Genomic DNA, 24,771 nt, shown 5'->3' with positions numbered 1-24,771 from the left:
TTTATTTATTGAGCCAAGGTCTTGCTTTGTTGCCCAGGCTGGTCTCAAACTCCTGGCCTCAGGCAATCCTCCCGCCTTAGCCTCCCAAAGTGCTGGGATTACAGGCATGAGCCACCGCACACAACCAAAAATTATAAACATATATATTCTTATAAGTCAGAAATCACTCCTCCCTGAATTACAATTGAGTCTTCCATTGTCTAATTATGAAGATGCTGCTTATCTTTTGTTAAATTTTTAATTGTTATGGATACTGAATGGTTGTATGTGTTTATGGAATAATGTGATATACTGGAATAAGCACATATTTTGTAATGATCAAATCAAAGTAATTGAGAGAGCCATCACGTCAACCATTTATCATATCTTTGTGTTAGAAACATCCCAATTCCACTCTTTTGGCTATTTTGAAATATACAATAAATTAGTGTTAACTATAGTCTCCCTGTGTGATACTGAATACTAGATCTTATTCCTTCTATCTAACCGTATTCTTGTACCCATTAACCATCTCCTTTTTATCTTCCCTTCTTAGTACCCTTCCCAGCCCTCTGGTAACCATCACTCTACTCTCTCTTTTTTTGGGAGGAGGGGGTTGAGGGCGGGTCAGGGTCTCACTCTGTTGCCCAGGGTAAAGTGGCACCACCATAGCTCACTGCAGCCTCCAATTCCTGGGCTCCAGTGATTCTCTCATATCAGCCTCTTGAACAGCTGGGACAAGCACATACCACCACACCTGGCCAATTTTTTTTTAATAATACAGACAGGATCTCACTATGTTGACCAGGCTGGTCTGGAACTCCTGGGCTCAAGCAATGTTCCTGCCTCAGTCTCCCAAAGTGCTGGGATAACAGGCATGAGCCACCACACCTGGCATCGTTCTACTCTATCTCCATGAGATCAGTTTCTTTTTAGCTCCCACATATAAGTGAGAACATGGGATATCCGTCTTCTTGTGCCAGGCTTATTTCATTTAACATAATGTCCTCCAGTTCCATCCACATTGTTGCAAATGACAGCATTTCATTCTTTTTTATGGCTGAATAATATTCCATAGAATTTATGTACCACATTTTCTTTATCCATTCATCCATTGATGGCTACTTAGGTTGAATCCATATCTTCGGTATTGTCAATAGTGCTACAATAAACATGAGTGTGCAGATATCTCTTCAATATATTGATTTCCTTTCTTTTGGATATCTACCCAGAAATGGGATTGCTGGATCATAAGGATGATGCTTATCTTGAAAATTATATTCTGTCTAGCATAAAAGCTTAAATGTTATTACATATACTGTCACTGAGGATAGTTCTATTTTTATAATGAGGCAATAAAACTTTTGTTTTGCAAATTTCTGTCTTTTTTACCTGCTATCAGCCTCTCTGTATCAGGTAGATGTGTGAACTGTCTTCTGTATTCCTCATTCCTGTCTTTATAGGTGGAACTTGAAATCTGCAACAATAAAAAGAGTATATTTCTGTCTAATTGTAATTATGGTGTCCTAGAAAATAAATATCAAGTGGAATTTAAAATCATATGCTTTCTATGCAATATTTTGTATGTCCTTATATAAATAGCCATATAAACATTTCAAAAACACCAAAAAGAAGCAAAGATTACTTCCAGCATGATGAGATGAGGACTTTGGTAATCCCCTCTGCAAAAGCAAATATATAACTAGGAAAAAACTGTCAAAAATAATCATCTCAAACGACTGGAAACTGACCAAAGGCATACAATACAATCAGCTGAGAAGTATTTGTTCATGAAAATCCACTGAACTTACATAAGGATGGTGGAAGTCTGTGGCACTCATTCCTGGGTCTGTTCCCATTACCCTTCTTCCTTTACCTGTTAAGTCTATGTGGTAGTTCTTTGAGGGTGGAAATAGGTCATGAAAACTGGCAGCTATCTTGACAGAGAGGGTTCAGCTGTGATGTGGATTGGAGGCAGAAAATCTGTGCCCAGGAGTGAAAGGGAAAACTCTGTACCAATCCAAGCAAGTGTGAGAGTGCAGCAACAATTGGAGCAAGCAGAATGGGAGATTAGCAAGGAGCTTAGAAAGATCTTGAAGGAGAGGCAGCCATAGATGGGCTTGATAAACTAGTCACATATTCCTGGCTGAACAAAGGCTCCAATGTGCATAATACAAACTAGAGAAAGCCCAAGCTATCCACATATTTCCTGGCCAGAGACACAAGAGGTCTCAGGGAACATGAAAAACTGGGACAAACTTAAAAATGGCCACTTTTAAATGGCCAGAACTTTGAATACATTCCCCAGTCTATACACAGACCTGTCAATAGAAGGGAAAAGCCTTACTGGCTCTATAGATTTAAGTACATTGAGTACATCACTGGCTGACGTAAGAGGTGATCCCTAGGAAGCCAGCCTTAAAAATAAAAACAACAATAATAAGCAGAGCAGACACATGCCACAGGACAAACAGATTTCATAGATTTACTCTAGGCGAATTATTAACAAGCAAGCAAACAAAAATCAGCAATGACAACCCATGGGACAGGAGGGAATGCAATCAGAATCCAGAGATGCTACAATATATTATCTACATTGTCAATATTCCAACAAAAATTATAAGACATGCAAAGAAACAGGAAAGTGTGACTCATACTAAGGAAAGAAAAAACAGAACAGAAAACAGAAATAGCCTTTGAGGATCCCCAGACATTGAATTTAGCAGACAAAGATATCAAATCAGTTATTATAAATATGTTCAAAAAACAAAGAGAACCATGCTTAAAGAATTAAAGGAAAGTATGACAACAATGACTCAACAAGTAGAGAACAAATAGATTTTTTACAAAAAATTGTAAAGAAACAAATGGACATTCTGGGGTTGAAAATTACAATCACTCAAATAAAAAATTCACTAGAGGGTTTCAACAGCAAATTCAAAATGACACAGAAAGAATAAGTGAACTTAGGGATAGATTAGTAAAAACTATCAAATTTGAAGAACAGAAAGGACACAGATTTAAGAAAATGAACAGACTCTCAGAGACCAGTGGGACAACATCAAAAGAACCAAAATACATGTGACGCAAGTATCAGAAGGAAAAAGGGGAAGGTAGAAATATATTTGAAGAAATCATGGTCATAAGTTTCTAAATTTTATGGAAAACATTCATATATACATCCAAGAAACTCAATGAATCCCAAGCAAGATAAACATAGAGTCATGCTAAGACATACCATAGTCAAATTGCTGAACAACAAAGAAAAAACCCTGAAATGAGCAAGAAAAAAATTGACTCATCGCATACAGCTGAAAAACAGTATAATTTGCAGGCGACTGCTCATCATTAACAATGGAGAGAACAGACCTGCTTTACAAGAAATACTAAAGGAAGTCTGAGCCTGGCATCGTGGCACATGCATCCCTATAATTCCAGCAATTTGGAAGGCCAAGGTGGGCGGATCAATAATTTGAGACCAGCCTGGCCAAAACAGTGAAACCCCATCTCTACTAAAATACAAAAATTAGCTGGGTGTGGTGGCGCATGCCTGTGATTCCAGCTACTCATGGGGCTGAGGCAGGAGAATCTTTTGAACCCTGGATGCAGAAGTTGCAGGAAGCCCAGATCGTGCCACTGCACTCCAGCCTGGACAACAGTGAGACTCTGTCTCCAAAAAAATTAAAATTAAAATTAAAAATAAAGGAAGTCCTTCAAGCTGCAAGAAAATTATATCATATGATAACTCAAATTCACCAGAAGAAATTAAAACCACCAGAAGTATAAATACATGGGTATTTTTAAAAGACTATGTAAATCTATTTTCTCATTTCTCTCTTAAAATCTTAAAAAGACATAAGGGTCGGCCAGGCGCAGCAGCTCACACCTGTAATCCCAGCACTTTGGGAGACCATGGCGGGTGGATCATGAGATCAGGAATTCAAGACCAGTCTGGCCAACATGGTGAAACCCTGTCTCTACTAAAAATACAAAAATTAGCCGAGCACGGTGGCAGGCGCCTGTAATCCCAGCTACTCAGGAGGCTGAGGCAGGAGAATTGCTTGAATTCACAGGGCGGAGGTTGCAGTGAGCCAAGATCATGCCACTGTACTCCAGCCTGGGCAAGAGTGAGACTCTCTCAAAAAAAAAAAAAAAAAAAGACATAAGGGTCTACAAAGCAATAATCGTAACACTGTATTGCTGGGTTTATAAGATAATAACGTTAGTTGAAGCAAAGGTTCAATATTTTAGCAGAATTAAATTGGTATGAAGATGAAGAATACTGTACTCTCTCAAGCAATCACTAAAAACAACCCTCAAAAAATTTTAAATCAAAAGGAATTAAAATGCTACCTTAAAAGATATGTATTTGACACATAAAGAAGGGGAACAGAAGAACAAAAGAAGATATAAGACATATGGAACATAAATAGCAAAATGGTTATTTGTAAATCTAACCATATTATAACTACATTCAATGTAAATAGAATAAACACAGAAACAGTCAAAACATAGAACCAACTATATTTTGTCTACAAGAGACACACACCTTAGTTACAAAAACACAACAAGGTTAAAAGCAAAAGGATGAGAAAAAGATATACCATGCAAACAGTAATCACAAGAGAATGTGAGTGGCTATATTACTCTTTAGCTGAAATACTGCTAGACCAAGAGAGATTTCATAATAATAAAAGGGTCGATATATGAGGAAGATAATCATAAATGCATACCACAACAGAGCCCCAAAATGCATGAAGCAAAAATGACAGAACTGTAAGAACAGACCATTCAATACGTTGGAGGTATCAATACCCCATTCTTCATAATTGATAGAAAGACTACACAGAAAACCAGCAAGGATATAAGAGACTTGAACATTTTCCACCAACCACACCTAACTGGCATTTATAAAACACTCCATCCAACAACTGCAAAATACACATTTTTTTCAAACATGCATGGAACATTCTCCAGAACAGACTATATGCTAGGCCACAAAACAAGTTTCAGTAAATTTGAAAGGATTAAAGCCACAAAAACTATGTTCTCTATGAACACAGAATAAAATCAGAGATCAACAACACAAGGACTGGAGCTCAACTTCAAATCATCCTAATCCTTACAAATGGAAGGGACAATTCCAGATTGCTTGACAGCTGTATATGAAAATTCTCCCTGGAAGAACACATCACTCTAGGACTCAAAATGCTGCCACAAAAATAATGGAAAATAGAGAATAAAGGATAAGAGACTGATAATACAGTGAGGAGATCTAACACACGTGTAAACGAAGTCCCAGCAGAAAGTGAGGTAGATGCAGTATTTGAAACAATAAAAAATTTTAAAAAAATTTAACATTTGAAGTTTCTGTCCTCAAAGACCCCAAATTCTTCTTTTCTTGTAGTTCTCTAAAATCGTTTTCGAAAATAGCATCTTCCTATTCTAAGTGATTTGAATACTTTTTTGTGCATATTTATATATGTAAATACAGTAAAACTCAATAAGCCACTATCTTGCAGTCCAAAAATCCTAACAGTTGGCTTCTAATCAAAAATAGTCTGAACAGTCCCAGTGATTCAGTATCTGTGGCACACTCCATAGCCTCACAAGCAGATTTTTTAACGAGGTTTGGTAGTTGCTATGGTTTGAATATGGTTTGTCCCCACCAAAACTCATGTTGAGGCTTGGTCCTCAATGGAATGGTATTGAGAGGTGGTAGGAACTTTAAGAGGTATTTGGGTCATGAGGGATCCCTCATGAAGGACTTATTACCGTCTTGCGGGAGTGCTCTCTGGGTCTGGATTAATTACCAAAAGAGCAGGTTATTATAAAGCAAGGTTGCCTCTCATGTTTTGTCTCTTTCAAATGTGTTCCCACCATGTGATGGCATCCATCATATTATGATGCAACATGAGACCCTGGCCAGATGAGACCACCTGATCTTGAACTTTCCATCCTCCAGAACCATGAGCCAAATAAATCTCCTTTCTATATAAATTACCCAGTCTAGGTGTTCTGTTATAGTAACATAAAACAGACTAAGACAGAAAATTGGTACCAAGAAGTAGGGTTGTGGTAGCAGCTTTGGAACTGGGTAATGGTTAGAGGCTGGAAGAATTTGGAGGAGCAGGCTAGAAAAAGCCTAGATTGCTATAAATGGGTCATTAACAGAAATTCTGGTGAGGGCTCAGAAAACAAGAAGACTGGGAAAGTCTGGAACTTCTTAGAGATTACTTAAGTGGTTGTGAACAGAACGTCCATAGAAATGTGGACAGTAGAGGCCATTCTGAAGAGGTCTCTGATGGAAATGAGGAATATCTTATTGGGAATTGAGCAAAGGTCATTATATAAAATAGCAAAGAACTTGGTGGCATTGTATCCATGTCCTAGGGCTTTGCAGACGGCCAAACCTGAGAGGGCTGAGGGGATTAATGCCATCTTTTGGGAGTGCTCTCTGGGTCTGGATTAATTACCCAAAGAGAATTTAATTACCAAAGCTATAATTTCTGGAAGAAGAAATATCTAAGCAACTTTGTAAAGAAAAAATAAAATAGGCCGGCGCTGTGGCTTGTGCCTGTAATCCCAGCAATTTGGGAGGCCTAAGCGGGCAGATCACTTGAGGTCAGGAGTTCAAGACCAGCCTAGCCAACATGGTGAAACCCCATCTCTACTAAAAATACAAAACTTAGCCAGGCGTGGTGGTGCATGCCTGTAATCCCAGCTACTTGGGAGGCTGAGGCAGGGAGAATCGCTTGAACCCAGGGGGCAGAGGTTGCAGTGAGCCGAGATTGTCTCATTGCACTCCAGCCTGGGTGACAGAGTGAGACTCCATCTCAAAAATAAAATAAAATAAAATACAAGTATCTAGGCAGCAAAGCACTCAACATGCTGCATGGCTGCTTTTAGCCACTTACAGTAAAATGAGAGAGAGAATACTTATTTAAAGACAGAATTTATAATTGAAAGGAAAGCAGAGCATAAAAATTTGGAAAATTCACAGCCTGACCATGTGGTAGAGCATGAAAGAGCATTTTCAGAAGAGGACCTAGAGACTATCTGGAGATTAATATAGCTAAAAGGGACCCTCTGCAGGGGGAGAGGTACAGAGAGCCTCCACTAGAATAATGCTCAGCAGAAATGTGGGGTCAGGGCTACCACTGGGATCCCAAAAGGGTAGAACACTGAGGAGAGTGCAATATCTGCCTGGGAAAGCTACAGGCACCAGTGTGCAGCTGCAACTCATGACAGAAGTGATATGGGCTGCACCTAGCAAAATCATGGAAGCAGGGCTGCTTGAGGCCCGAGTTCCATACCAACGAGGCACTTACTTTAAAAAATTAAGATATAATTCACATACTATAGAATTCATCCTTTTGCAATGTACAAGTCAATGATTTTGGTATACTCACAAAACTGTGCAATCATTACCACTATATAATTCCAGAAAGCTTTTATCATGCCAAAAAGAAATCCTATACCCATTAGCAATTACTCTCCATTTCCCCCTCCACCCATAGTCGTAACAACACGAATCTACTTTCTATCTCTATGGATTTGCTAATTCTGGAAATTTCATATTAATGGAACAGACACAAAGTGCGTATCATTGATTGCACTATTGTGGCCCTTTGTGTGTGTAGCCTATCACCCACCATTATGTAGGTATTCAAGGTTCATCTATGTTGCAGCATGAATCATTACTTCATTCTAGTTTATAGATGAAAAATATTTCATTATACAAATATACTACATTTTATCTATGCATTCATCAATTGATTAATGCTTGGGTTGTTTCAACTTTCTGCTTATTATGAATAATGCTGTTATGAATATTCATGTAAAAATGTTTATGTGAACATACTTAAATTCTCTGGGGTATATACCTAAGAGAAGAATTGCTGGGTCATATAGTAACTCTGTTTAAATTTTTAGGAAGTGCCAAACCATTTTCCAAAATGCCTGTACCATTTTACATTCCCACCAGCAATGTATGAGAGTTTTAACTTCACCACATCCTCACCAAATCTAATGTCTATCTTTCTTACTACAGCCATCCAAATGGGTGTAAAATGACATTTCCATCATAGTACTGAATTGCATTTACCTTATAACTATTGATGTCGGACATGTTTCCATGTGTTTATTGGGTATTTGTATGCCTCGGGAGAAATGTCTATTCACATTTTGGCCATTTAATTGGTTTGTCTTTTTATTCAGCTGTAAGAGTTCTTTATACATTCTAGTACAAGTCCCTTATCCAATATTTGATTTGTGGATATTTTCTCATCCTGCGGGTGATCTTTTCATTTTTTTAATGAACTCCTTGAAGCACAGAAATTTTTATTTTTTATTTTTTAGAAATGGGGTCTCACTTTGTTGCCCAGGATGGAGGGCAGTGGCTATCCCCAGGCACGATCATAGCACAATGCAGCCTCAAACTCCTGGCCTCAAGCGAACTCCCACTTCAGCCTCCTAAGTAGCTGGGAAGACAGGCACACACCACCAAACATGGCTCTATTTTAATGAGGTCCAATTTATCTATTTTTTCTTTTGTCACTTGAGATTTTCAAGTCATATCTAAGAAATGATTACTTAATCCAAATTTCATGAAGATTTAAACCTATGTTTTCTTCCAAGAGTTTTAGTTTTAGCTCTCACGTGTAGGTCTATGATAAATTTCAAGTGGATTCTTGTATATGGTGTGAAGTAAGGGTCCAAATTCATTCCTTTGCATGTGTATATCTAGTTGTATCATTTGTGGAAAAGACTATTCTTTCCCTCATTAAGACGTTTTGACACTCAAAAATCAATTGATCATAAACTTGAGTTTATTTCTGAACTCTCAATTCTACTCCACTAACACATGAGTCTATTTTTGTGTGTGTGTGTGTGTGTGTGAGATGGAGTTTCGCTCTTGTTGCCCAGGCTAGAGTGCAGTGGTGCGATCTCGGCTCACTGGATCCTCCACCTCCCAGGTTCAAGGCGATTCTCCTGCTTTAGCCTCCCATGTAGCTGGGATTACAGGTGCCTGCCACCATGCCCAGCTAATTTTTTGTATTTTCAGTAGAGACAGAGTTTCACCATGTTGGCCAGGCTGGTCTTGAACTCCTGCCCTCAGGTGATCCACCTGCCTCGGACTCCCAAAGTGCTAGAATTACAGGCATGAGCCACTACGCCCAGCCCATAAGTCTATTTTTATGCCATCCACACTATCTTGATTATTGTAGCTTTGTAGTAATCAATGAAATTAGGAAGTGTACATCTTCCAATAGAGGCTTGGGTACTGCTTGTCCATTTCTACAAAAGAAGCCCACTTGAATTTTGACAGGATAGTGTTGAATGTATAGATTAGTCTGAGGAGTATTGCCATCATTAACAACAAAAAGCCTCCCAATCCATGAATATGGGATGCCTTTCCAATTATTAATGTCTTTTTAAAAGTCTTTCAATAAAGTTTTGTCATTTTTTGGCCGGGCGCGGTGGCTCAAGCCTGTAATCCCAGCACTTTGGGAGGCCAAGACAGGTGGATCACGAGGTCAGGAGATCGAGACCATCCTGGCTAACACGGTGAAACCCCGTCTCTACTAAAAAAAAAAATACAAAAAACTAGCCGGGCGAGGTGGCGGGCGCCTGTAGTCCCAGCTACTTGGGAGGCTGAGGCAGGAGAATGGCGTAAACCCGGGAGGTGGAGCTTGTAGTGAGCTGAGATCCGGCCACTGCACTCCAGCATGGGTGACAAAGTGAGACTCCGTCTCAAAAAAAAAAAAAAAAAAAAATTCCTATTTTATTCATTTGATACCACTGTAAATGGAATTGTTTTCTTAATTTCATGTTAAGGATATTCACTGCTAGTGTATAGAATTACAATTAGTTTTAGTTGTGGAATCAAGGTAATACTGGCTTCACAGAATAATCTGGGAAGTGTTGCCTCCTTTTCTGGTCTTTTGAAGAGTTTTTGAAGGATTTGTGTTCATTGTTCTTTAAACATTTGGTAGAATATACCAGTAAAGTCATCTGGTCCTGAGCTTTTCTTAGTGAAAAGTTAGTTGCTGTTGTTGTCATTTTAATTTTGAGGATTGACGGTTTCTTTGGTTTTTGTTTTTTCACTAATTCAATCTCTTTCCTTGTCATAGGTCTATTAAGATTTTCTCTTTCTTCTTGAGTCTGTTTCAGTAATTTGTGTATTTTGTGGAAATATGCCTAGTTCATCCAGGTTCTCTAAGGTATTTCAAAGCATATTAAAACCTAATAACATCAACTGTCCTGGAACATTACCAAAATAGACTATATAATCAGCCATACCTCAACAAATTTAAGAGAACTGAAACCATACAGTGTACATTTTCTGACTATAATAAAATCAAACTAGAAATCAATAATAGAAAAATAGCTCAAAATCTCCAAACACTTGGAAACTAAACAACACACTTCTAGATAATCCATCGAGAGTCAAAGGTCAAAGAGAAAGTCTCAAGGGAAATAAAATAACACACTGAACTGATGAAAATTAAAATATTAATGTAACATATCAAAATTTGTGGGACACAGCTAAAGATGAGAGAGAAATTTATAGCACTAAATGCCCACATTAGAAAAAAAGGAAAAGTCTGAAATAATCTAAGCATCCAACTCAAGAACTTAGAAGAGAAAGAGTAAAATAAACCCAGTTCAAGCAAATGTAAATAAAAAAAGAGCGGAAATCAGTGAAATTAAAACAAAAACAATGGAGAATATCAATAAAACAAAGAGCTGATTCTTTAAAAATAATGAAATTGATAAAACCTCTAGCAAGACTGACCAAAAAGAGAGAGAAGACACAAACCACCAATATCAGGAATAAAACAGGGTCAGCATCGTAGACAGAACTCAAAAGGATATAGCAAAATACTATAAAGAACTCTACACATGTAATGAGGCCGGGCACAGTGGCTCACACCTGTAATCTTAAACACTTTGGGAGGCCGAGGAGGGTGGGTCACCTAAGGTCAGAAGTTCAAGACTACCCTGGCCAACATGGTAAAATCCCATCTCTACTAAAAACACAAAATCCCAGCTAGTAAAATACAAAGGTAGCTGGAAGGCCAGGCACAGTGGCTCATACCTATAATCCCAGCACTTTGGGAGGTTGAGGCGGTGGATCACGAGGTCAGGGGATCAAGACCATCCTGGCCAACATGGTGAAACCCTGTCTCTACTAAAATACAAAAAATTAGCCAGGTGTGGTGGAGCACGCCTGTAGTCTCAGCTACTCAGGAGGCTAAGGCAGGGGAATTACTTGAACCTGGAAGCCAGGGGTTGCAGTGAGCCGAGATCGCACCACTGCAACTCCAGCCTGGTGACAGATTAAGACTCTGTCTCAAAAAAAAAAAAAAGTAACTTGGATTACAGGCATGTACCTGTAATCCCACCTACTTGGGAGGCTGAGGCATGAGAATCACTTGAACCTGGGAGGTGGAGGCTGCAGTGAGCTGAGATCGTGCCGCTGCACTATAGCCTGGGCAACAGAGTGAGGCTCTGTCTCAAAAACAAAACAAACAAAAGAACTCTACACATGTAAATATGACAATTTAGATGAAATTGATTATCAAAAAACACAAACCACCATTACAAATTAAGGAAATTAAGTTCACAATTTAAAATTTCCCAAGAAAGAAATCTCCAGGTCCAGAAAGTTTTACTGGAGAATTCTACAAAACATTAAAAAAACTAATTCTATACAATCTCTCCAAAAAACAGAACAAGAGGGAGCACTTCCCAGTTCATTGTATGAAGCTAGTATTACCCCGATACCAAACCAGCTAAAGACATTTCAAAAAACAGAAAATTACAGAACAATATCCCTCATGTATGTAGATAAAAAATCCTTAACAAAATATTAGCAAATAGAATTCAGCCATAAATAAAAAGAATTATATAACATGACCAAGTGGAGTTTATTCCAGCATCCAAGGCTGGTTCAATATTCAAAAATCAATCAATGTAACCCACCATATGAACATGCTTTTAAAAATTACACAATCATATCACTTGTTATAGGAATAATATTTGACAAAATTCAACATCTATTTGTGATAAAAATTCTTAAAAAATAGGAATACAGGCTGGACACGGTGGCTCACACCTGTAATCCCAGCACTTTGGGAGGCCGAGGTGGACAGATCACCTGAGGTCAGGAGTTCAAGACCATCCTGGCCAACATGGCAAAACCCCATCTCTACTAAAAAATACAAAAATTAGCTGGGTGCGGTGGCAGGCACCTATAATCCCAGCTACTCGGGAGGCTGAGACAAGGAGAACTGCTTGAACCTGGGAGACAGAGGTTGCAGTGAGCCAAGATCACACCACTGAACTCCAGCCAGGGTGACAGAGCAAGGCTGTCTCAAAAAACAAATTTTTTTAAAAGTGTTAATTCTATATAAGAGGGGAAAATGTTTAAAGCTGATTCAGAGGTCAATACACCACACCATTTTCCCCTTCTTCCAACCACTTACCTTTAGGCCACTTTACTTACTCACATCTTCTCCAGAGAAATAATGCAATTAAAATCACTTAATTATTATTACTATGATTTTATTATTATTATTATTATTTTCTGAGACAGAGTCTCACTCTGTCGCCCAGGCTGGAGTACAATGGTGTGATCTTGGCTCACTGCAACCTCCATCTCCTGGGTTCAAGCAATTCTCCCACCTCAGCCTCCCGAGTAGCTGGGATTACAGGAGTGCACCACCATGCCCAGCTAATTTTTTAATTTTTATTAGAGAGGGCGTTTTGCCATGTTGGCCAGGCTGATCTCGCACTCCTGGCCTCAACAGATCTGCCCACCTTGGCCTCCCAAAGTGCTGGGATTACAGGCATGAGCCACCATGTCTGGCCAAAATCACTTAATTATTGATCAAAGTATTACTAAGGTGATAGAAAGTCACTCTCCCATGTAGCTCATAGGATTCAGTGTAACTGTTTTTGTTTTGTTTTGTTGTTTGTTTGTTTTTGAGACGGAGTTTTGCTCTTGTTACCCAGGCTGGACTGCAATGGCATGATCTCAATTCACTGCAACCTCCACCTGCCAGGTTCAAGCAATTCTCCTGCCTCAGCCTCCCAAGTAGCTGGGATTACAGGCATGTGCCACCACACCCAGCTAATTGTGTATTTTTAGTAGAGACAGGGTTTCTCCATGTTGGTCAGGCTGGTCTCAAACTCCCGACCTCAGGTGATCCGCCCGCTTCGGCCTCCCAAATTGCTGGGATTACAGCCATGAGCCACCATGCCCCCCTCAGTGTCACTGTTTTAAAGTGCACAGATCGTATCTAATAAAGGTTTTTTGGAAAGGCAGGTAGAGCTAGAAATTTTGTATTATCTTAGATTTGTTTTTTATGTGCTATTTAAATATCTCATTGCCCTAGATAATCAAACGGCTATACTTAGGTTGAAGACTTAATAAATATCCCAGTAACATATCACTGTTCTAGTTAATTTCCATATTCTCTATGTCATTTATTAAATATGTTAATTTATTGGTAAAGCAATTTATTAGTAGTTTTTTCCTCCAAAAGATTTTTTTCATGTTGATATGGTGATCTTTAAAAAAGTATATATGTTTTTAATGAAACATGCATTTTCTTCCTTTGGGCCTTCTTTAAATAACCATAAGTCAAATTTTACAATGGAAGATTAGGACAACAGTCCAAAAGCTGGTACTTTAGTCAGGTTTTTGCCCTTACATTGTACTTTTAATGACCTTAGCAACCCCCACCTTGCAAATCCAATGGCCAACTCTCATGGTGCACCTAACTCAACCTAGCACAGTAGATCACTGTCCTTGAAAGGCTTCCTTCACTTGCCTTTGAGGACACCACGCTTTTTAAGATTTTCTTCTATCTCCTAACCAAATCTCTGTTTCTTTTGCCACTTTCTGCTCCACCACCTGAAGTTTTGAACACTGGAGAGTCCACTTCTCTTCTCTATCCATATTTTCTCCCTAAGTGATCTGATCCAGTCTTCATAAGTCTGTCTTTAAGTATCATGCCTACTCGAAACTTCTCAATTTACTTCTGGCTCCAATCTCTCCCCTAAGATTCGAGTAGTACATTCAATAGCCCACCTGACCTTTCTATCCATATATCAAATATGCATCGCCGCCTCAGTTACAAAAAAAACTCTTCATTTCTCCACATGCCAGAACCTGCTTCTCTCTGTCTTTTCTTCTCCTAAATGGCACTTCCATGTACCCAGTTGCACTGACCAGAAACCTAGGAATAATTATCCCTGATCTTTCTTGTTCCCTCGCTGACCATAGCAATCCCTTCAGCAGGCTATTTGTCAAGTAAGACAATCTCATTCTGGCCTCAGGGCCTTTCCATAGAACACCACTGCCCTTTCCCTTCCCTCCCAGGATTCACTGGTGGTCTCCCTCTCTCACCTGCCCCCACCATTTAAGCCTCTCTCTAATGGCACTTCCTCAGAGAAGCTATTCCTGACCATCCTAACTAAAAATGCTACTCCCTCCCAAGTTATTCTCTACACCTTTACATTCTTTTGTTGTCTTCATAGCTTCTATCACTACCTGATATAGTACATGTTCGTTTATTTATATACTGTCCAGCTGCCATTCTGTTGCCAGATCCAGGGTGGTAGAGAGGCTATCCTGTTCACTTAGAACATTCTCGTGCATAGAAGACACTCTAATAAACGAATAAATAAGACCATTCATTTCTTAATTCATGTATATCTACCTTTGCCACTTTTAAGATAAAAATGTCTCTGCTTACATACTTTTTAATTTATCCTGTGAGCAGCTCACTGCAATTCCTGATTATGAAACCCTTCCTCTTGAGTGAAAATGTTTCATGCACATTCTCTTTGAATATTGCCTCTTGCTCATACTCTGTATTCATCTTCTGAAATTGCTATAAGATTCATAATGGACTTCTCTACTATTTCCTTTACATCTTAAACTGCTCTGTTTCACACTTTCTCTCTTTATCTCTCAGTGATACAATTTGAGTAATTTCCTAATGTGTATATATCTTTCAGTTTACTGATCTCTCTTTGGTGTCCATTTCCCAAGCCCTCTGCATTAATTACTATTCTTTCAATGACATATTTTTCATTTCTAGAAGCTGTATTTGATTATTTTTTCAAATCTGCCTGGTGTTCTCGAGAATTTCCTATCCATTTATAATATTTTTAATTCCTTCTATTGTCTTTACAATAGCATATGACTTTTATAGTCTTTATTTGGTATAGTTTTATTATATGAAGTTTTGGAGGGTCAAATACGCTATTTATTGAATCTCTTTCTGCTCACTTATAGAGTACTAAATCCAAGCCCCAAAACTTCATGAGAGATGGACTACATTTAGAGATGGATTATAGTTACACATTCTCGGGAGAAACTACCCCCACTCCCACCCTAAGCCCGGGCTTAGACAGACAAGCTTCCTTGTCTTCAACCTGTGGATGTAGTGGATTTTTTTGGTCTGTATTTCACAGAGGGTATGGGAGTCTGGCTTTATAAACAGTTCTCAGTTCCAGCTCACACAAGTTCAAGGTATCTCCTATCTCCTATCACAGCATGGCCAGTAATGCTGAGCAAATTCCTCAGGGGTACCTCAGCATTAGCTCAGGGGCTTACAACTCTGGTAATCAGTTCTCTTTTTTTTTTTTTTTTAATCCCTTAGGTGTATTTCCCTTGCTGTTTTGTGAGCCAAGACATGCATTATTAAAAAAAAGTTTGAAACATTTCATCCAGCATTGCTAGGTACCTTTAGCAGAAGAGCATTTAAATAGTCCCCTTCTCATTTTGCTGGAAGTGTTGGTTTTTATTCCTTTACAATTTAACCTAAAGCTGTTAAAAGACATCTAGGTTTATCAAGCAGCATCTTAACTATACTTAAAATTTTTCAAATCGAATAAAATGTTTTTTTAATCCAACATAAATTAGAAAATGAGTTTATTATTTTTTATCAGTCACCAAAGTAAAAATCTGAAATCTCCTTTATAAGCTTGAATAAATCCAAGACATGTTGTTGTGGAGGACAACATGATTACAGGAATCCTATTCTCCCCAGTTGCCAAAGTATGTTACAAGCATACTAATTAATCCTCTTGGGATTTTTTTTAATAGTACAACATTAATTAATCCTTACTACGTATGTATAAATCAGATTTGTGGCAAAAAAATAAACCAGTTTTATCCCCTACTTCTAAGTAGAAAAATTTACTTATAAATAATGTGACCAGGATAAGTTACTGATAAAGTACAGAATAGGCCAGAAGTGGTGCTACGCGCCTCTCATCCCAGCTACTCGGGAGGCTGAGGCACTTGAGCCCAGCAGGCAGAGGTTGCAGTGAGCCAAGATCATGCCACTGCACTCCAGCCTGGGTGACAGAGTGAGACTGTGCCTCAAATAAATAAATAAATAAATAAATAAATAAATAAATAAATAAAGTATAGAATAAAGACTTCTGATTTTTTGCACAGTTAAAGAAAACTTGGCCAGGCGCAGTGGTTCAGGCCTGCAATCCCAGCACTTTGGGAGGCTGAGGTGGATGGATCACCTGAGGTCAGGAGCTAGAGACCAGCCTGGCTCACATGGTGAAACCCTATCTCTACTAAAAAATATATAAATTAGCCCAGTTGGTGGCGCCCACCTGTAGTCCCAAGTACTCTGGAGGGTCAGGCAGGAGAATCACTTGAACTCAGGAGGTGGAGGTTTCAGTGAGCTGAGATCACAGCACTGCACTCCAGCCTGGGCAACAGAGTGATGAAAGAAAGAAAGAAAGGAAGAAAGGAAGAAAGAAAGGAAGAAAGGAAGAAAACTTGACTATTACCTAGAAAAATTCAAATATAAATATTTTCTATTAAAACCTAAGTATACTAGTTGTTCTTTGCATATATGTAGATAATGCTTGAAAATCTGTTTATTCTTAAAATGTTTTAAAACAAAAAAATACGGCCGGGCGCGGTGGCTCAAGCCTGTAATCCCAGCACTTTGGGAGGCCGAGGCGGGTGGATCACAAGGTCAGGAGATCGAGACTATCCTGGCTAACATGGTGAAACCCCGTCTCTACTAAAAATACAAAAAACTAGCCGGGCGCGGTAGCGGGCGCCTGTAGTCCCAGCTACTTGGGAGGCTGAGGCGGGAGAATGGCGTGAACCCAGGGGGCGGAGCTTGCAGTGAGCCGAGATCGCGCCACTGCACTCCAGCCTGGGAGACACAGTGAGACTCTGTCTCAAAAAAAAAAAAAAAAAAAATACAAGAAATAATCAATTTGAACTCTCATGTTTTTTAAAATTCTCCTACTCCATCATTTTTTCTACTTCCCTTCCTAAATCAAAGACCTGAGGAATCTGAGATCTCCTATCTTCTTTATGCACACTTTTCAAGATTTTCTAATAAACAATTATTCAAAGAAGAACACACAAAGGACCCCTGAGCAAACTTAATTTTAGTTACGCATTTCAGAAAACTTTACAAATCCCTCCACTTTAAAATTACAATGATTAGCTAAATCTGCTATTAAAGAAGTAAGTATAGGCCAGGCGCAGTGGTTCATCCCTGTAATCCCAGCACTTTGGGAGGCCGAGGCGGGCGGATCACGAGGTCAGGAGATCGAGACCACCCTGGCCAACACGGTGAAACCCCGTCTCTACTAAAAATACAAAAAATTAGCGAGTGTGGTGGCATGCGCCTGCAGTCCCAGTTACTCGGGAGGATGAGGCAGCGGAATGGCGTGAACCCGGGAGGTGGAGTTTGCAGTAAGCTGAGATCGCGCCACTGCACTCCAACCTGGGCAACAGAGCGAGACTCCATCTCAAAAAAATAAATAAATAAATAAATAAATAAATAAATAAATAAATAAATAAAGTAAGTATAGCCTTTCCAGCCCCAGCCCCGGACCCTATAGCTGTGGAGATGTTCATGCCTAGGAAGAACCAGATTGCCATTTATGAACTCCTTTTTAAGGAGGGAGTTATGGTGGCCAAGAAGGATGTCCACATGCCTAAATACCCAGAGCTGGCAGACAAGAATGTGCCCAACCTTCATGTCATGAAGGCCATGCAGTCTCTCAAGTCCCGAGGCTACAAGAAGGAACAGTTTGCCTGAAGACATTTCTACTGGTACCTTACCAATGAGGGCATCTAGTATCTCTGTGATTACCTTTATCTGCCCCAGAGATTGTGCCTGCCACCCTATGCTGCAGCTGTCCAGAGACTGGCAGGCCTCGGCCTAAAGGTCTGGAGGGTGAGCGACCTGCAAGACTCACAAAAGGGGAAGTTGACAGAGATACCTACAGATGGAGTACTCTGCCCCCTGGTGCCGACAAAGAAGTCGAGGTTGGGGCTGGGTCATCAACCGAATTCCAGTTTGAAGGCAGATTTGGTCGTGAACATGGTCAGACACCTCAGTAAAAATGGAGAGGATTATTTTGCATTGAATAAACTTACAGCAAAAAAAAAAAAAAAAAAAAAAAGAAGTATATACAATTGACAAATTTTTTAAAGAACTTAATATTAATGAAATATCAAAGCACAAAAGAATATATAATATTAACTACCTTATCCAAAGCACTATTACTTCTATTAAAAAATCCCAGGTAAGTATGTCATCTTCTGAACATACACAATGAATAATCTCAAAGGCTATTTTCTACTCCCAATGGTTGCTTACTCTAGATCACTAACAGAAGTTGCACTAAACAAATACCTCTGCTGCAGATCTCTGTCTGCCTTGCCTCTGCGATCTTAATCCACATGGAATATACTATTACTCTAGCCAAGAAGAAAATAAGTCTTTCTTTTTAAGGGTTTTTTTGTTTGTTTTACCTTTTACTATATATTTTTTTTACTAAGTTAATGGGCAAAAGCATAAATATTTGCCATTAACTGTATTTTAAATTTCATTGCATCATTTCACATAATTTTTATTGTTTCATTAGGGTTTAAAAGGTAATAATAAAACTCACTTCCCACATACTAGAATTAATTTTTTTTTTTTTTTGAGACAGTGTCTCTCCCTGTTGCCTAATCTGCAGTGCAGTGGCATGATCACAGTGCACCATAACCTCAAATCCTGGACCTAAGCAATCCTTCCATGTCAGCCTCCCAAGTGGCTGGGACTACAGGTGCAAGCCACCACAGCCAGCTAATATTTATTTTGTTTTGTTGAGATGGGGGTCTTACTATGTTGCTCAGGTTGATTTCAAACTCCTGGCCTCAAGTGATCCTCCCACTTTGGCCTCCCAAAGTGTTGGGATTATAAGCATGAGCCACAATGTTTGGCCCAATATTTTAAAATAAAAAAATGAAACAAATACAACAACTAAGATTCCTATCTTTATACTACAGAATTGAAATAGAAAATCTGAAAATCTGAAGCCGTTGCTCACTATCAATAGCCATGGAGAGTTCATCCTTATTATTTAAATTAGTCTTACTGTCAGAAAGGCACTTATTAGCCAATCTGTTAAACAGAGTGAGGTTACTACTGATTCAAGACAGACCAGTGTTGTAATACCGTGACCCAATCTCTAATTTTATAGGTGAGGTAACTGAGGTGAAACAGGTTATGCAACATACTCAAGATGACCACACCCTGAAATCACCAGATGCAGAGCAGAGACTCTACTCCAGATGTTTTGTTCCCAGTCTCCAATGTGTTCAATTATACCATGCTGCCCTCTAAATTCACTACTGTGGAACAACTGATTTAGCCGGGCTAGAGCATATGAATTATTCTACATTAGTGAACTTCCCAGATCCCTGTAGCTTAACTCTTTAAATACCAGTACTTTTTAAAGTTATCCATTCTTTTGCTAGAAACCTCTCTAAAGTGAAAAAGCGCAACTCTAGATTCCGTGGGTATTCCAGTGAACTGGCTCTGACATCCCTAATTATTTGCTTAAATACCAGGTCATGTGCCTTATGAATACATTCCTGTTATGCTACTTGTCTTCCTTGTGTTTTATTTTCATTTGTTTGTTTTAGAGATGAGGTCTCACTATATTGCCTAGGCTGGATTCAAACTCCCGGGCTCAAGTGATCCCCTTTCTCAGGCCTCCTGAGCAGCTGGGACTACAGGCATGTGCTACAATGCCTGGCCTGTCTTCCTTGTGTTAATTTTAGACCCCTCAGTGAACTCCCCATCATATTTGTGTTTCTTCAATACCTTCTTTATTTGGGGGAGAATGAAGAAAACAAAGGCAACATGGTAGAGTCGTGGTAGATGTTGATGGATTTTAAATGGCAGAGAAAAAATGAATTATTTATTTTCCAGACTTTTAAAACATCATTTCTACCAGCTACAGTACTATTTAGAGCCAACTTAGTTGCACAGACCTTTGGCCTCCACATTAAAAGGTCTAGGTTTCATTGCACATGCCATACTTCGAGGTTAGTCTTCATCTTGAACTTGGATATCAAATTCACTTTGAATGCTTTTATTTTCTAAGATATAATGGCATGGTTTCATATGTTATATTTTGGACAGATCGAGTTTTTAAAATGCAATTATTTTTCCTTTCATGCCTCTTGTAATGTTTTGAACAAACTTGAATGATGAGAGAGAATAAAAGAGATAGCAGTAAAAAAATTTAAAAATAAAAAAACAAAGGTCTAGGTTTCTTCACTTTTTTTGAGTTTCTACTATCATTTCTTGCTGGTATCTATGTGTTATTACCAACTAATTTCCCTACCTTCAATATCCTATTCAGTTTATTTAAGCTTATAAAAATATAGCAAAAAAAAAAAAGTATTAAAGAAACACCAAATGAAGATTTGAGGATCTCTCCTATTACCAGATATATCAGCTATGTGGGGTCTTTTTGTTTGTTTGTTTTTGTTTGCTTCTGAGTTGTTGATAGTTCTGGTTTCCGGGTAACTGACCAGTAGAAAAGTTTGTAAAACTTATGAGATACTGTACTTCTCTTTAGGTCTATTCTATGTGAATTCATATACAATGTCCTTAAAATAAAGTGTGTGTAATCAGCTTAGGGGCCCAAACTGAGCCAAAGTAAACCTCTGACACTCTAAATCAGTGCTTCTCAAACTTTAATGTAAATGTAAATCACCTAAAAATCTTGTGAAAAATGAAGATTGTGATCCACTAAGTCTGAGGTTGGGCCCAAAATTCTGATTTGCCATCAGATGATGCCAAATCTGCTGGCCCCCATACTATACCTTTAGTAGCAAGGATCTAGAACACATCCCTCTTTTTTTCTCTCCTATTTCTAAATTCTCTCATTCCTTTGCTTTTTCCTTTTCTTGCATTACCATTTTTCTTGCTTTAAGTCTGTCACTAGTAATCACAGTAACTACCTCAATAGTAATCATAGTAACTACTTAGCCCTGCAGATAGTCCTTAAACCTATGAAGGTTCCCCAATCTATAACGTAAGCTATAAAAAAAAAATCAGGGCAGGGGCCGGCCGCAGTGGCTCACGCCTGTAATCCCAGCACTTTGGGAGGTTGAGGCAGACGGATCACCTGAGGTCGGGAGTTCAAGACCAGCCTGGCCAACATGATGAAACCCTGTCTCTACTAAAAATACAAAAATTAGCCGGGTGTGGTCGCGGGCACCTGTAATCCCAGTTACTTGGGAGGCTGAGGTTGGAGAATCACTTGAACCCAGGAGGCGGAGGTTGCAATGACTGGAGATCACACCATTGCACTCCAGCCTGGGTGACAAGAGCGAAACTCTGTCTCAAAAAAAAAAAAAAAAAAAATTAGTGCGTAAAGGTCATAAAACTACAATATTGTCAGAAACTTTTTCTAAATGTGATCAAAAATAATAGTCAATAGAGATGACTTTTTTTAGGATGTGTTGTTATTTTCATATATTTCTTAGCAATTAAATATTTTCCCTAGAATACAGTTCAAGCCGGGTGCAGTGGCTCACACCTGTAATCCCAGCACTTTGGGAGGCCAAGGCGGGCAGATCACGAGGTCAGGAGATCAAGACCATCCTGGCTAACACAGTGAAACCCCATCTCTACTAAAAATACAAAAAATTAGCTGGGCATGGTGGCAGGCGCCTGTGGTCCCAGCTGCTGGGGAGGCTGAGGCAGGAGAATGGCATGAACCTGGGAAGCGGAGCTGGCAGTGAGCCAAGATCGTACCACTGCACTCCAGCCTGGGTGACAGAGCAAGACTCCATCTCAAAAAAATAAATAAATAAAAATAAGGAATACAGTTCAAAAAAACTTATGATGTCTGTTTCTTAATAGGAAATCAAAACCATTTAGTCATATTAAGATTCAATAACTTAAGATTCAATGAACTGAACTGCTAATTATGAACAGAATGATGGTACTTGTACTAATCTTTATAAACTGTTAATGAATCTTTTTTTGGCCTACTCTAAACTTATAAGAAAATCTGCTACCAAGGATATCTAATCCTCAAAAGATGAGCTTTTTTTTTTTTTTTTTTTTTTTTAGTCAGGGTCTCTCTCTGGGATGTAGCCTGTAGGCATGTGCCACTACACCTGGCTAATTTTTGTTAGTTTGTTTGTTTGTAGAGACTGGGTTTTGCCATGTTGCCCAGGCTGGTCTCAAACTCCTGGGCTCAAGCAATCTGCCCACCTCAGCCTCCCAAAGTGCTGGGATTACAGGCATGAGCTATCACACCAAGCCAAGAGATCAGCTTTCTAATGAACTAATTGGAACTATACAGGCCTTACCATCCTATACAATTTTCACTTATAGTTGTATCATACCAGATTCTATCAAACAGTTCATAACTCTCATAGGAATTGCTAGACTTAGAATGAGTTCTTTAATATAATAAATGTTAGCATTTGTAACATACAGAAGTGTTGTTCTTCCAAAAAGACTCTAAGATCTTAATGTGCGTAATCAACAAGCAGTAGTCTCATTTTACAGTGAGGAAACCTGAAGCACATCCAGATTACACAACTGAGTGAACACAATGGAAACAATGCGTAGCTTCTAACTTTAAAACCATCTTACAGTCATTATACACTATAGGTTGAACATTGCTAAACTTTCTTTAGGCACAGGAATGAATTTTTTAAATCAAAATTATATCAAATAGCTGGCTTCTCATCAACACTTAGAAATATGGTTTCTGTATAACATTAGTCTCTTGACAATACAGTGAGCTACAGCGTAAGTGGAATCCACTTCCGTGGTGTAGTTTTCACACAAGGAAATTGAAGCAGATAATTCCATTCCATCAAACCAGACTACAGTGCATTCTAGTGGTCAAAGAACAGTATAATCAGAAATGTCTTCAGGACTCTGGACTAAAACTGAAACATCTAAAATTTAGAAGCTAAGAAGGAAATTTTACAAATATGACTTCTTGCAGATTTAAAGAAAATTTGCATTCAAGATTAAAATAAAGATGTAAAAAAAGAAATTACCCAAAAGCTCCAGTCACCACTCCAATTATGTAAATTTGGCCCCTGTTTTTTAACTACCACATTATTCTCTTCCACAGTTGGACTAAGATTTTCCTCTACATCTTCCTGTAACTCAGCGGCAAGGCTTGAATCCCTTTCATTCATCACCTGGAAACAAATATCAAACCATGTAAATTATTTATTGAGAAATGACCATTTTAAAAAGAAAAAAGCTAATGTTCACAACATATACATTAATTTTAAAAGGACAACATTTAAAAGACAGTAATAAATATGTTTTTGCTTCAATAGTTCATATAGTTATATATTTACTTTATTTTTTATTATTATTTTCTTTAGAGACAGGGTCTCCTCTTTCACCCAGACTTGAGTATAGTGGCCCAATCATAGCTTACTGCAGCTTCGAACTCCTGGGCCAAAGCAATCCTCCTTCCTCAGCCTCTTGAGTAGCTCGCACTACAGGTGCACACCACTATGTCCAGCTATTTTTTTTTTTTTTGTAAAAGCAAGGTCTCACTATGTTGCCCAGGGTGACCTCAAACTCTTAGGCTCAAGCAATCCTCCTGCCTCAGCCTCCCAAAATACTGGGATTATAGGCATGAGCCACCTCACCCAGCCAACTTCATACATTTATACATGAAACAAAGATTTTCCAACTACTATTATGTGCTAGATAGCTTGGTTGGCACTAGGGATACAAAGATGAATAAAACAAATTCCTCAGTCTCCAGAAGTGCACAGTCTGCTAGAGTAATAATAAATCATAAAAATACAATGTAATGGGAGTGTCCATTTGTACAACTATTTTGGAGAACAATTTGCAAAGCCCAGTAGGAAAGAAGATAGACATACACTGCAATGCAGCAATTTAATATACAGAGTCAAGAATGTTTGTTAATACTACGAAAGTGGAAATAACCTCACTGTCCATCAATAGAAAAATTAGTAAATAAGCTCTGATTTATACAAACAATGGAGTTTAAACAAATGAGTAAGATGTGTCAGCTGTGCGAGGTGGCTCATGCCTGTAATCCAACACTTTGAGATCACTTGAGGCCAGGAGTTCAAGACCAGCCTGGCCAACATAATGAAACCCTGTCTCTGCTAAAAAATACAAAAAATTAGCCAGGCATGGTGGCCTGTAGTCCCAGCTACTCAGAGGCTGAGGCAGGAGAATTGCTTGAACCCGGGAGGAGAAGGTTGTAGTGGGTTGAGATCACACCACTGCACACCAGCCTGGGTGACAGAGCCAGACTCTATCTCAAAAAAATATTGGCTCATTGGGCAATTGCTCAAGTAAGAGCACTCATCAGGGAGTTAAAAAAAGAAAAAAGAGAATATGGAGTAGGGGAGTAAGGAGGAGTAGTCATAAAATCATAAAAGCATATGGGCCAGGCACAGTG

At 38.8% G+C, this 24,771-nt stretch overlaps 1 protein-coding gene and 1 pseudogene across 2 annotated transcripts in view; one reads left to right on the top strand and one right to left on the bottom strand.

The window, feature by feature from the left end:
- The window catches only part of GRAMD1C (GRAM domain containing 1C), a 111,241-nt gene that overhangs the window by 76,243 nt on the left and 10,227 nt on the right, over window positions 1-24,771 (bottom strand). For both annotated transcript variants that reach the window (XM_021934070.2, XM_021934069.2), the window contains exons 2-3: window positions 23,369-23,515; window positions 1,372-1,456 (exon numbers count right to left, since the gene is read on the bottom strand). In XM_021934070.2, the coding sequence (XP_021789762.2) occupies window positions 1,372-1,456; window positions 23,369-23,512 (229 nt within the window). In that variant the 5' untranslated portion in view covers window positions 23,513-23,515. The remainder of the gene's footprint in view (window positions 1-1,371; window positions 1,457-23,368; window positions 23,516-24,771) is intronic.
- LOC108584480 lies at window positions 17,832-18,397 on the top strand (annotated as a pseudogene).

The sequence above is a fragment of the Papio anubis genome, chromosome 2, assembly GCF_008728515.1.
Source record: "Papio anubis isolate 15944 chromosome 2, Panubis1.0, whole genome shotgun sequence".
Taxonomy (NCBI): Eukaryota; Metazoa; Chordata; class Mammalia; order Primates; family Cercopithecidae; genus Papio; species Papio anubis.
The sequence above is the reverse complement of the archived record's forward strand: the minus strand, read 5'-3'. Positions and strand labels throughout refer to the sequence as shown.